Below are 13,796 nucleotides of genomic sequence, written 5' to 3' on the forward strand. Positions count from 1 at the left end.
GCCACAGGTGCTAGAGCAAGTGGGGGTGAATGCGCACACACATGTGCGTGCACTGGCCAGCCTATCCCATGGCCCGAAAGCCAGTAGGTCACAGCCCGGTAGTGGGGCACGGCCCATAGGTTGGGGACCCCTGTGCTATAACACACTGACATATTATCTCAAGGGCTGGAAACTTATGATACTGAATCTCAGTTCCCAGCCTCCCCCCTTTTTTGTCATTGATAAATGGGAATTGTAGGAGAATACATTTTCTGCCTCTGCCTATTTTAACGCAAAATGGGACACAAATGATATTAAAAAATATTAAAAACTTTCCTTAGGTTTGTATTGTTTTGCAATATTTTTTTTAAATAAAACCCTTACTGTTATATATCTAATTAAATGTCTAACGTACTGTAGGTCCTGGGGGTCCAACTCTTCCAGCAGATCCAGGAAAACCTGTAGCACCCTAAAAATAAACAAACATACTTGGGACCTAGCAAACATTATGTACTATGTTGACAAGCATTCTTTATGGTATATCGTATTAAACATCCTGTTTGGCCTGTATTGAAAGTACATCCAATGTGATGTGCATGTGTGCATTTTTCGATTATATATATATAGGTAAAGGTAAAGGTTCCCCCGCACATGCGTGTTAGTCGTTTCCGACTCTAGGGGCCGGTGCTCATCTCCGTTTCAAAGCCAAAGAGCCAGCGCTTGTCCGAGGACGTCTCCGTGGTCATGTGGCCAGCATGACTAGACGCCAAAGGCGCACGGAACGCTGTTACCTTCCCACCGTAGTGGTCCCTATTTTTCTACTTGCATTTTTACGTGCTTTTGAACTGCTAGGTTGGCAGAAGCTGGGACAAGGAACAGGCGCTCACTCTGTTACGCGGCACTCGGGATTCGACCTGCCAAACTGCCGACCTTCCGATCGACAAGCTCAGCGTCCAAACCCACTGAGCCACCGCATCTATACTACAGTGCTAAGGAAGTCATAAAACTTCCCAGTCAAAATAAAAGATAGAACTTTACTAATAGGAACTTTACTCAATCAACTTACAGGGGGTCCTTTTGTCCCACGGCCTCCTTTGAGTCCAGGAACCCCAGGGGGGCCCTGAATGGGAATAAGAAAAATAAGATTAATATTCTGCTGCCCCCCCCCCCCAAAAAAAAATGATAGGAAGCAGAGTTTTATTTCAATGAGGTTTTTACTTACTGGTGGACCATGAGATCCTGAAAGACCTTGAGGTCCTGGGGATCCAGCATCTCCTTTCTGCCCAGGCTCCCCAGGTTCACCTTTGACACCAGGCTGACCATCAGGACCCTAGAAATATTCAGAGAAATGACCAATCCAGTTCTTTCATCTATTCCGAGCCTATGTTATGAATATGATTTTTAAGTGATAAAAAGGTTATTATTATTATTATTATTATTATTATTATTATTATTATTATTATTATTATTATTATTATTATTATTATTAAAAAAAGGCCCAGCATACGCCTTGTGCTTAAGAATGTTGCAACATAGTTCAAGGTCTCCTTCTCTGAAATCACAGGTTCAAAAAAAAACAAACCAAAAAACCCCCAAAGTTCAAAGAAGCTGCACACCTGAGGGCCAGCAAATCCCACTGGGCCAGTTGGGCCATTTTCACCACGGGAACCCTAGCAGGAAAAAAAAAGAGAAAGAAAAAGAAAATGGGTTGCAAAAGAATGTTAAAAATATACATTTGAGGACACAAGATGCATTTTTTTTATGACGTAACTTCAGCAGTTCATGATTTGTTCTGGTAAAAAATTTAATTTAATTTTAATTTAATTTTATTAGATTTATATACCGCCCTTTCCCGAAGGACTCAGGTGACTATATGCTAGGTACATCTCCAGAATGTTTCGCAGAAGCAACTAACGGCACCAGTAAACACACACACATAAACGTATATAGATGATCTCATTAATATATTTAAATGTTTTAATGACCACTGCCATCGAACTGGATTCTACGAATGCTAGAACAGGAAATCTGATTCTTCCCAAGAATATATGGCATGTAGAATTATGATGCTTTAATATATAATTTAATTGACACAAACTATCCAGTAATTTTTAAATATAATACAGTTATATTCAAAATGGATTGTTCTGTTATAAATTCATAGGCAGCCTTTTTTCCCTAATTATCAGTTTTATGGAAAAAGAAGAGAGAAAGAATGAGTGGAAAATAGAAAAAGCAGTGGAAAAAAACTGCCATTATGCATAATAATACCAATAGCCAACTTATGAAAATACAGATAATAATAAGATTCTTTACTTACAGGATTTCCACGAGAGCCGGCAGGGCCAACTAAACCTCGAGGACCAGGTTCACCCTTAAATTAAAAAAAGGCTATGAGATATTATCATACATAGTCCTGAAGAGTTATACTATAACATAATAAGCCCCCTGCATAGTTGATAGTTTCACTAACTGTTTTACCTTTTCACCAGCCGGACCTGCAGGGCCATTTGGGCCTAATGGACCTGGGAGTCCCTAGGAGACAATCATAATTCCAGTAAGACAAGCAATCTTTCATGGTTTGTACAAGCTCTTTTTTCCCCCTTTCTTCAGAAAAGAAAGCCATGCTGGTCCACTGACATTTATAAGGTTAGGCATATACTAGAGTAAGAGCTAAGAACGCTAATAAATCAGAACAAAACTTTATTTGGAATGGAATTTGGTCCCTTCAAGCATTTATAGCAGACAAGTCAAAGTCGCGAAGTCATGTGACATCGCACAACGCATCAGGACAGTTTTGCCATTGCCGGCAATGGGGTGGGCACGGCTTCCACGTGATGCATTCAGCCCACGGGCCGGCAGTTTGACACTCCTGATTTATAGCATATGAGCTCCTCCCGCAAATTAGTTCTGGTTTACTAACACTTGATAGCAAAAACATGCTGCAATACACTATTAGTTATAAACTCTCATTAAGACCCAGCACTATGAGCAGAAAAAGAGGACTTTCCACTTACTCTGGCCCCATCATTGCCGGCTGTGCCTTCACCTCCTTTCTCTCCTACACTGCCCTGAAAAAAAGCATAAGGCAAACTCAAGTCCTTAACAAATAATTGTATAAAGATGTAAGGTTGCGTAGAAAACAAAAAATTCCTCCTTCGGGAAAGAGAAGTCACAGATATTTCTAAAAAGCTTACCCGATCACCCTTGGGGCCAGGTGTTCCAGCCAGGCCTCTCTCTCCAGGCATTCCCTGAAGACCAGGAGGACCTTGATCCCCAGATGCTCCTGAGGGGCCTGGATTACCCTGAAACAAAATGAAAAGGAAGTTAAAGGGCAGGACAAAATTTTGAGGGAGGAAACCAATTTGTGGGCCTCTCTGTCTCTCTATTGCAGGGGTGTCAAACTCAATTTCATTGAGGGCCACATCAGCATTGCGGTTGCCCTCAGGGGGCCGGGTGGGTATGGCCAGGGTGGGTGTGGCCTACTGGGCAGGCGTGGCTAAAGTGCGTATGGCCTACTGGGTGGGCTTGGCTACATCGTTCGCATCAAGGGTGCCTATGAGGGCCTGGGCAGGAGTGGGACAGATCTGAGGGTCTCTGGCAGGAGGAGGGTCTCTGGGCCAGGGCCAAGGCAGTGGGGGCCGGTCCCTCACTGTTTCCAGGCTGGCTTTGCGGGCTGCATGAAACCACTTCGCAGGCCGGATCTGGCCCCCGGGCCTTGTGTTTGACATGTCTGCTCTATTGGAAGGACCCTCCTTGTACTTTCTAGGTGGGTGCATTTCCCCATGTCCAGAACATATGAATGTCATGTTAGGATGTACCATAAGGAATCACATTTCTCCTAAATTGAAAAATAGCTCAGATTTCTTCAACTTGTGAGCCATCAAAATGCAGCTCATCAGCCAGAAATGGCAATGCAATGGCATTATATAAACTGTGGATCAACAAATGCTTTGTTGTCTGAATGTGGTTGTTCAACAGAGCTATTTCAGAATAGGTTTTATGAGATCTCAATTAGATCTGTCTCCTAAAAGGTGTCAAAAATGTTGTGAGTTCACCTAATTCAGAATCACAAACCTGATTTTTTTTGTCAAGTTATGTATAAATGTGAGCTCTTTCCCTTCATTTTAGCTCTTTTATTATCAAAATAAAATCAGGAGCAAATGTTATGTGAAATAAATCCATAGCAAAAGGATTGTTATACCTCAAAATACCATCACTTATATAATCTCATTGATATATTCCTTAGAGAAACTCTATTCTGATTAATGTATGTTCTCCGTACTAGTAAATAAGCAAAACCCCCTAGTTCTGCTTTATTTCTGTCTTTATTCCCCTTAATTTATTTTAAATTAAAAGCCAGTGCTTCTCTGCCTTGTGGCAACTGAATTTATCTCTTTTCTGCAATGCAAGCTTCATATTATGATTAAACTAAAACAATTCCTCCAGGACTAGCAGAGCTTAACTGCTAAATAGCATAACTGCATGGCCTGAATGTAGTTGGATCTTTCTTGCTTTGTAAATCTTCTACAAAGAGAAAAGGAGTGAAACCAGTCTTGGCATAATCCCAGCTTGATTAGTGAATTCATTTGATCTACACATATGCTAAGTACTATTTTCTACTCTATATATGTTAAAAGGAACTTGTCAACCAGCTTAAAATAAAGTTAATGAGGTCCACAAGAGGCGTAACCTGTACAAAATTGATTTATTGTAACTACTGATTTGTTCCTTGTATGGGCAGCCACCCAGAAATTCCAGATTTGTTGGCTAGCCTGAAAAGGTAGAAAACATTCCAGAGAAAGACAATGACAAACAACTTTTGTAACATTGTCAAAAACAAAAACAAAAAACAACAACCCTTCATGGAATCAGTTGTCAAGAGTCAAGCTCATTTTAAGAATGTCGATACCTCTGTTTTACTACTGTATTAGATGAACCCTACTTTAAGCATTCTTCTGCATCATCCACTCAATCTACAGTATATGGAGACAAATGGTGCATGCAGATATGCATACCCACTTATAGTATATATGGATGCTGCTTACCTTTGGACCATCAGGACCTTGACCACCAGCCATTCCCTTTTCCCCCTGAAGGCCAGGTGATCCTGGGTTTCCTCTTTCACCTGGATGGCCACGCTCTCCCTGGAAATAGCATTTAAAATAATTTAGTCCTTGTAAATGTAGTCAAACAAGAGATAACTCATTCCATATATATTGGAAATGAATTTTATAAAAAAAAAGTTGAAAGATGAACCTGCTGACATCAGCAATATATTTTTTTTACAGAATATTAAAAACTGCCCTTCCTCTTTAAAGGATAGTGATCTGATGGCCTTTATATATTTTGAATTTCAACTTGAACTCAGCCAAAATGGCTAGCCAAGTTATGGATCAAAATACTAGAGAGCGGCAGGTTACCTGGAGATGCTATCTTTGCAGATTTTTGTACAATGATCTCACATATCACATAAACCTAATAGTTTCTCTTAATTGCTATAGGTTTTATAGGTGTTGTTACTCATTAAAACTGCAACACATCACATGGTTGCACATACTGCTGGGGTGTCCTCTGATGAACTTTCATCTCTGGAACTAAGTGGGTCTGCATCAAACTAGTACCTAAGTGGCAAGCACCTAAAAATAATGTATGCAATGAGATGTACACAGTACTGTAATATGTAAAGCACTAAAGCGTGCTGGCGCAGTGACTAGAATGTAGTATTGCAGGCTGACTCACTGCTCACTGCCAGGAGTTTGGTTCTCACTGGCTCAAGATTGACTCAGTCTTTCATCCTTCCTAGGTCAGTAATATGAAGACCCAGATTGTTGGGGGCAATTTGCTGGCTCTGTAAACCACTTAGAGAGGGCTGTAAAGCTCTCTGAAGGGGTATACAAGTCTAAGGGTTGTTGCTATAAGCTAAGCATACTGAATAATAAACAGAAACAAACTGGTAACACAAGGGGTTCTAGAATCTGAGAGAGAATAGAGTCCTACTGGAATGAAAAATCAAACATTCAAAATAATTCAGATAAATGGACTCAAAGCCTGCGCAATCTAACATTGCACAGGGACTTTTTTTTTCCTTCTTCCTATCAGAGCACTGTGGAGAATGTGTATATTATAATGAATTCAAACTGTAATATATATAACCTGCCCTTTAGGGATTTCTGCAACTCACTATTATAATATGCATGCTTTTTTTCTTCTAAAATTAATTTTAAAAATACTCTGAAAATTTGCTCTGAAAAGTCACTATTAAGAAATCAAACTTACCCTTGGACCTAACTGACCTAGAGCTCCGGAATCACCAGGAACGCCCTAAGAAAATTATTAAAAAGAAAGAAAGATTATTGATAACAACATACAGAAAGAAGAAGAGAGGGAGGGGGAGAGAGTATTAGGGACTCCTTATTGGTGACTGAAAAAATATAGCAACGATGCCAAATATAATAAGCTGAAGGTTCTTCTCACCATGTTCCTCTTCATAAATACTGTATAAGACAAACTACACTGGCAACTTGCAAACAGTTATCCCTTATTTAGGATAAGGAATTGCAATGGGTAGTGAAAGAAAGGTAAAATCACAGACCTTCCAAAATTACAGCACAAAATCAGCAAGAGAAGTGACTAGGTGTAATATCTCAAAAGTACTCTGATGAGGGAGGGAGGGAGGGAGGGAGGGAGGGAGGGAGGGAGGAAGGAAGGAAGGAAGGAAGGAAGGAAGGAAGGAAGGAAGGAAGGAAGGAAGGAAGGAAGGAAGGAAGGAAGGAAGGAAGGAAGGAAGGATCCTGACATTTCAGATTTTTAATTACATTTTCTACTTTTCCCCATTAATCTGGACAAGTTTAATACATATTGTACACATTTGACATCCCATCCCCCACCCCCATGACAATATACATTCTCTCAAAAGCATCGAAACTTCTGAGAGGGAAAAAAAACAGCTGTAGAAATATTTATTTATTTTATATATTTCATTTCTATGCTGCCCATCTTACTAATACAGTGACTTTGGGTGGTTTACACTATAATACAATCTTAAAATGCTAAAAAAAACAATTATAGGATTAAATTAGTTAAAAATAGGCAAAATTAATCAACCAAGCTAAACCGTTATAAAATAGTTACCTGGTCACCTGGTTTTCCCCCTTCTCCTGGAGGGCCTGGGGTACCAGGTAAACCCTACAAGGAAATAAACCAAAAACAAATCACGTAGTCAGCATATATCTCTTGGACTGTATCTTGAAAATACTGCTTCGGTGGTATTTTAATTCGAGCACTAAGAATAATTCCTTAAGTAATCCCAAAATATGGTGGTCATTAGCCCTTAGATGGCTTATATTGAAAACTGATTTCAAAAAGACTCACCTGAAAGCCTGTAGGACCTGGAGGTCCTTGCTCTCCTCTTTCTCCTGCTGGTCCCTATATAAAACAAATGTTTTTAAAATGATTTCACACGGTACCATATCTTAATGCAATAACAGAAAGATTTTGTTCTTTTGTATTGCTCCCCCAAACTTACTGCAGTTTGGCTGATAAAATGAGCTGCTAATATTGACACAGAGTTAAAAAGTTAATTTGACTTATTGCTTTATTTATTCAGATAGCTTCCCCTTTGAATCCGTATGATTTTAGATATTCATTTTGTCCTGCAGTTGTTATGACAAGTGATTGGGAATGGTTTTCCTTTTCTCTAAATCATTTTTTTTTACATGTCAGCAGTTAATAGAACAAATAAAATAAAACATCTGGATAGTCAGCATCAATGTCCTATGTTTCTGTTCAAAACAGAAAAATGAATGTATCTTTTTCAATATTTCAGAAGAGGGCAGGGAATGTTCCTTTTTAACATTTTTAAAATATGTAGGCTATCATAAGTGGCCATTCATATGGATGAAGTGAAGATTCCTTTGACAAAAGAACTGAACAGCAAATTTTCTGCCTTTGTATTTCAGCAATGTGTGTTACCCTCCAATAGTTTTCTACCCCATCATGAAGAATATCTCACCCTTCCCTCTTCCTGCTACCATTCCTTTAAAAAAATGAATTTACCAAAGAAATTATCCTGCATTTATAAGAATATACAGTATGCACAGGACTCATATTCTGTTGGGATTTCAGTGCCATTCAGAAGCATTAATTTTGAATAATATTTTTTTTCACACAAAAATGTTTAGATAGAACTTACATGGGGCCCAACAGGACCAGCGGGGCCAACTTCACCATCTTTACCAGGTGTCCCCTAAAATGGTATAATAAATAAAGATGCTTAAGGTGGCATAAAAAAAGGTAAAGGTAAAGGTTCCCCCGCACATGCGTGCTAGTCGTTTCCGACTCTAGGGGCCGGTGCTCATCTCCGTTTCATAGCCGAAGAGCCAGCGTTTGTCCGAGGACGTCTCCGTGGTCATGTGGCCGGCATGACTAGACGCCAAAGGCGCACGGAACGCTGTTACCTTCCCACCGGAGTGGTCCCTATTTTTCTACTTGCATTTTTACGTGCTTTCGAACTGCTAGGTGGGCAGAAGCTGGGACGAGTAACAGGCGCTCACTCTGTTACGCGGCACTCGGGATTCGACCCGCCAAACTGCCGACCTTCTGATCGACAAGCTCAGCGTCCTAACCCACTGAGCCACCGCGTCCCTTAAGGTGGCATATACAGGTATAAATTCATGCACTATAAATGCTATGGTTTAGAACTTTCTAACAAATATATATATATATATACTTACCCTCTGCCCTGAGACACCAGCATTTCCTGCTTCTCCGGGTTTTCCAGGATCCCCCTATTTAAATATAGGATTAATATATTATTCATAATATTATACAACTTGGTAAATATGGTCAGACTCTGAAGCACAATACTTACACTGCTCCCCTTTGGTCCAGGAAGCCCCATGCTGCCTGGCTGGCCTCTAATTCCAATTGGGCCTGCAGGGCCTGGTCGACCATCTTCTCCTGGAGCACCCTAAGGGAGCATCAAGCATTTAATCTTGTGTGGGTGTGGGTGTTATCTGTGTCTGTGTGTAAAATTGGTTGCACAATCCTCAGTGCAGAATGTAAACACATCAATGAAGGATCTCTCAGGAAATAAAATTGTAAAGGTGGGAATACGTATCACAAAATGGTCAGCTCGCTTAATACTTCAAATGTTTCTTAGTCCATGGCTGTAAAACATACTGGGATAATAATCCCAAATACAAGTAATCCTCGATTTACAACAGTTCATTTAGTGACTGTTCAAAGTTACAATGGGCCTGAAAAAGGTGACTTATGACCATTTTTCACAATTAGGACCTTTGCAGCATCCCCATGGTCACGTGATCAAAATTCAGATGCTTGGGAACTGGTTCGTATTTAACCACTGTGGGAGAGTGGTTAAGATTTTACATCTGCTGCCTCCCAGAGGTGAGAGCTCTGGGTGGTATTGCTCCCCCGGTTTTATGTACCAGGCTGCTCCCCGGCCTTGACCGCCGTGAGAGGGCGGGATTCGATCTGCTCCGGGGTTTCCCAGCTCTAGTGGCAGTGGAGCTGGGCTGGCTCTCTGGTCATTTGCCTCCGACTTATTTATTTTGAGATCCTCCCGTATCGATCTGGTCTGCCTTGCTGTCTTTTTAGTCGGACTTGTTTAATGATCATGCGTCTGACTTATTCTAGCACGGTCTTATACACCCTCAGGGCCCCCCCCCATCCTGGGAGCGACCCGCCTTACTCTTTACACCTCCTCTTGATGAAGGGCCCGATTGTTGGGACCCTGAGAGATGGTTGGGCACGGGTAGGGGCCTCCGATATAAGCCAAATAAGAGGCCCCTGGTTAGTTTTTTGGTTAAATTTTTTAGGAGGTTAGGGAGGGGGGTGGGAACTTCTTTTGGTTGTTCGGATATGGGGGGCAGTCCAGCAACCGTTGTTCAGGCCAGGGCCGGGATTGATCGCGGAGGGGAGGAGCGGGGGTCGGTTGCCCCCGGGGCTCCAGGGCAAGTCGTGGGATTGCCCATTCCCACGACGTTAGGGAATGGCAGCAGGTGTAGGAACAGAGGGCCGTATCGATCTCAGGGAAGGCCTCTCCGCTACTTGCAAGCGGTGAGGCGTTCCGACCCTCTTGTTCTGCCCCGAGGTCCCGGGAGTGAGGATGTGTAGCCTCCTGAGCTCCGGCTGGTGTACTTGAATGCCAGGTCTGTCGTCAATAAAGCTCCTCTCGTCCGTGATTTGGTCGAGTGTGAGCAGGCGGACCTGGCTTGCATCACGGAGACTTGGTTGGGCCCAGAGGGCGGTATTCCTCTGGCTGATCTTTGCCCACCAGGTTTCCGGGTGCTACACCAGCCTCGGGCTCAGGGTAGGGGTGGGGGAGTGGCCGTTGTTATGAGGGAGACCTTAGGTCCGTGGGAGGCCACCGTTCCGCAGATAGTCGGGTGTGAGTCTCTCTTTTTGAGATGCGGCCCTGGTGCGCAGTTGGGCTTGCTGCTGGTGTACCTTTCGCCTAGTCACGCAGCAGCAGCCCTGCCTGAGCTTCTCGATGTCCTCTCTGGGTTGGTGGTTGAGTTCCCGAAACTTATAGTTTTGGGGGACTTCAATCTACCATCTCTGGGAGGATCATCTGAGTTGGCTCGGGAGTTCATGGCTTCCATGACAGCCATGGACCTGACACAAGTAATTTCAGGACCGACTCATGAGGGAGGCCACACCCTTGACCTAGTTTTTCTATCTGGTCGGTGGTTAGATGATCTTGGTGGGGGCTCCCCAATTATTATGCCCCTGTCATGGACCGATCATCATCTCCTGCGGCTGGTCTTCCGCTTTGCTACCCCCCGCCGTGGGTGTGTGGAACCAGTTAGATGGTACCGCCCCAGACGCTTAATGGATCCCGAGAGGTTCCAGGCAGCGCTGGGGTCCCCACCTGCCTCCCCCACTCACAGCTCGGCAGATGCCTTAGTGGAAGCCTGGGAAAGGGCAGCCACTGAGGCTCTTGACCGAGTTGTACCCTTGCGGCCCCTGACCCGATGCAGATCCCGTCGAGCTCCATGGTTCTCCGCGGAGCTCCGGGAGATGAAGCGTCGGAGACGGGGCCTAGAGAGCGGTTGGAGGTCCAGCCGATCCGAATCCGACCGATTGCGACTAAGAACCTATATTAGGTCTTATCTCGCTGCGATGAGGGTGGCGAGGTCTAATCATTTCGCTACCCTTATCGCGTCCGCAGATAATCGCCCGGCCGCCCTGTTTAGGGTGACTCGCTCCCTCCTTAATCAAGAGGTGAGGGAGGAACCCTTGCAGGGTCGTGCTGAGGAGTTTAACCATTATCTGTCGGACAAAATCGCTCGGATTCGGACCGGTCTGGACTCTGACTGGGCAGAGTCTGACGATCAGGACACGGGCGGTCTTGTCGATATCACCTGGGAGGAGTTTGATTCTGTGACTCCGGAGGAAGTGGACAGGATTATGGGGAGGCTGAGCTCCACCACATGTTTATTGGACCCGTGCCCTTCCTGGCTGGTTTATGCAGCCCGGGAGAGGACACGCAGCTGGTTCCAAGCAGTTATATCAGCTTCTTTGAGTGAGGGTAGCTTCCCTGCCGTCTTGAAAGAGGCGGTGGTGAGGCCTCTCCTCAAGAAGCCTGCCTTGGACCCAGCTGTATTGAACAACTTTCGTCCGGTCTCCAACCTTCGCTTTCTTGCGAAGGTTGTTGAGAGTGTGGTGGCGCATCAGCTCCCTTTGGTCCTGGATGAAGCGGATTATCTAGACCCGTACCAATCGGGTTTCAGGCCCGGGCACAGCACGGAGACAGCATTGGCCACGCTGGTGAATGATCTCTGGAGGGCTCGGGACAGGGGTCATTCCTCTGTTCTAGTCCTATTAGACCTCTCAGCGGCTTTCGATACCATCGACCATGGTATCCTGCTGCGGCGTCTCAGGGGATTGGGAGTGGGAGGCACGGTCTTACAGTGGTTCTCCTCCTATCTCCAGGGACGCTCGCAGTCGGTGTTGACAGGAGGGCAGAGGTCGACCGCGAGGTCTCTCGTTTGTGGAGTTCCTCAGGGGTCGGTCCTCTCGCCTCTCCTGTTCAACATCTACATGAAACCGCTGGGTGAGATCATTCGTGGTTTTGGAGTTGGGTATCATCAGTATGCTGATGATAACCAGCTTTTCCTTTCGACCCCAAACCACCCCAGTGATGCCCTCAACGTGATGTCCCGTTGCCTGGAGGCGGTTCGGGTCTGGATGGGGAGGAACAGACTTCAACTCAACCCCGACAAGACCGAGTGGCTTTGCATACCTTCATCCCGGGTCTATTCGGACATTCCATCTCTCTCTATGGGGGGTGAATTATTACCCCCCGTAGATAGGGCTCGCAACTTGGGAGTCCTCCTAGATTCACGGCTCACCTTGGAAGATCACATGGTGGCTGTGACTAGGGGGGCTTTCGCCCAGGTTCGCCTGGTGCGTCAGTTGCGGCCCTATCTAAGCCGGGATGATTTATGCACGGTCTCTCACGTGCTCGTGACCTCTCGTCTAGACTACTGCAACGCTCTCTACATGGGGCTTCCCTTGAGGACCACCCGGAGGCTCCAACTGGTACAGAATGCAGCCGCGAGAGTTGTGTTGGGAGTCTCCCGATACTCCCATGTCACACCTCTGCTCCGTGAGCTGCATTGGTTACCGGTTGTCTTCCGGGTGAGATTCAAGGTGCTAGTAATGGTGTTTAAAGCCCTACATGGCAGGGGTCCGGAGTACCTTAGGGAACACCTGCTGCCGGCGTCTACTTCCCTCCACCCTGTGCGTTCCCACAGAGAGGGCCTCCTCAGGGTGCCACCGGTCAGAGAATGTCGACTGGTGGCCCCCAGGGGGAGGGCCTTCTCTGTGGGCGCCCCGGAGCTATGGAACCAGTTACCGGTTGAGCTCCGGACGGCGCCCGATCTTCGCTCCTTTCGCCGCGATCTGAAAACATACTTGTTCGAGCAAGCCGGCCTGGCCTGAGGGGGGATTGGTGGGGTTTTTACTATTTTTATTGGGGTTTTTAGTATGTATTAACTGTATTTTTTAACTGGGCATGTATTTAATTACCTTTTATCTTTTGTAAATTTCTGTGTTTTATTCTTGCCCTGTACACCGCCCTGAGTCCTTCGGGAGAAGGGCGGTATAGAAATATTAATAAATTAAATTAAATTAAATCACTGTTGCAGTGTCCTAAGGTCCTGTGATCCCCTTTTCCGACCTTCTGACAAGCAAAGTCAATAGGGAAACCAGATTCACTTAACAACCGGGTTACTAACTTATCAACTGCAGTGATTCATTTAATAACTGTGGCAAGAAAGGTTGTAAAATGGGGTAAAACTCAATTAACAAATGTCTCACTTAACAACATAAATTTTGGGGTCAGTTGTGGCCGTAAGTCAAGGACTACCTGTAAAATCAATTTCCATTACAGGTTATATGAATACGATACTAATTACACTGGTTCGCTCCCTCCACTTTAGGAAAAATAAGGATAAGGCTAAGAAATGCCTTTTGAATTGTTTCAGCAGTATATACGATATAATTTAGGTAACTCAACAGCACATGTTTTTATTCTAATAATACTCTTAAGTGTTTCTCAGAACTAAAAAAAGGATTAAAAGTATTCTCAGTAAATTACTGTTCCTAGTCCAATATTGGTATCATTGTTCTAATACTGATTAATTATTTCTAGTATACTTGGACTGTAATGAACCCACACTTGACCTATACATCTTCTAATTTATATAGAGAATTTAAAGTTTCACTTACACAGATGACATCAACATGAGAGTTAATAAACTACTCAAACTGTTGGCATCGTGAAA

General features: G+C 44.2%; 1 protein-coding gene across 1 annotated transcript in view; it reads right to left on the reverse strand.

Annotated features, from left to right (window-relative positions):
* COL5A2 (collagen type V alpha 2 chain) overlaps nucleotides 1-13,796 on the reverse strand; it is a 53,190-nt gene that overhangs the window by 23,144 nt on the left and 16,250 nt on the right. Inside the window, exons 10-24 of the mRNA XM_081345581.1 lie at nucleotides 8,852-8,950; nucleotides 8,715-8,768; nucleotides 8,174-8,227; nucleotides 7,354-7,407; nucleotides 7,114-7,167; nucleotides 6,259-6,303; nucleotides 5,028-5,126; nucleotides 3,177-3,284; nucleotides 2,997-3,050; nucleotides 2,461-2,514; nucleotides 2,300-2,353; nucleotides 1,596-1,649; nucleotides 1,202-1,309; nucleotides 1,046-1,099; nucleotides 395-448 (exon numbers count right to left, since the gene is read on the reverse strand). Coding sequence (XP_081201707.1) covers nucleotides 395-448; nucleotides 1,046-1,099; nucleotides 1,202-1,309; nucleotides 1,596-1,649; nucleotides 2,300-2,353; nucleotides 2,461-2,514; nucleotides 2,997-3,050; nucleotides 3,177-3,284; nucleotides 5,028-5,126; nucleotides 6,259-6,303; nucleotides 7,114-7,167; nucleotides 7,354-7,407; nucleotides 8,174-8,227; nucleotides 8,715-8,768; nucleotides 8,852-8,950 — 999 coding nt within the window. The remainder of the gene's footprint in view (nucleotides 1-394; nucleotides 449-1,045; nucleotides 1,100-1,201; nucleotides 1,310-1,595; nucleotides 1,650-2,299; nucleotides 2,354-2,460; nucleotides 2,515-2,996; nucleotides 3,051-3,176; nucleotides 3,285-5,027; nucleotides 5,127-6,258; nucleotides 6,304-7,113; nucleotides 7,168-7,353; nucleotides 7,408-8,173; nucleotides 8,228-8,714; nucleotides 8,769-8,851; nucleotides 8,951-13,796) is intronic.

The sequence above is a fragment of the Vipera berus genome (assembly GCF_964194415.1).
Source record: "Vipera berus genome assembly, chromosome: 1".
In the NCBI taxonomy this organism is placed as follows: domain Eukaryota; kingdom Metazoa; phylum Chordata; class Lepidosauria; order Squamata; family Viperidae; genus Vipera; species Vipera berus.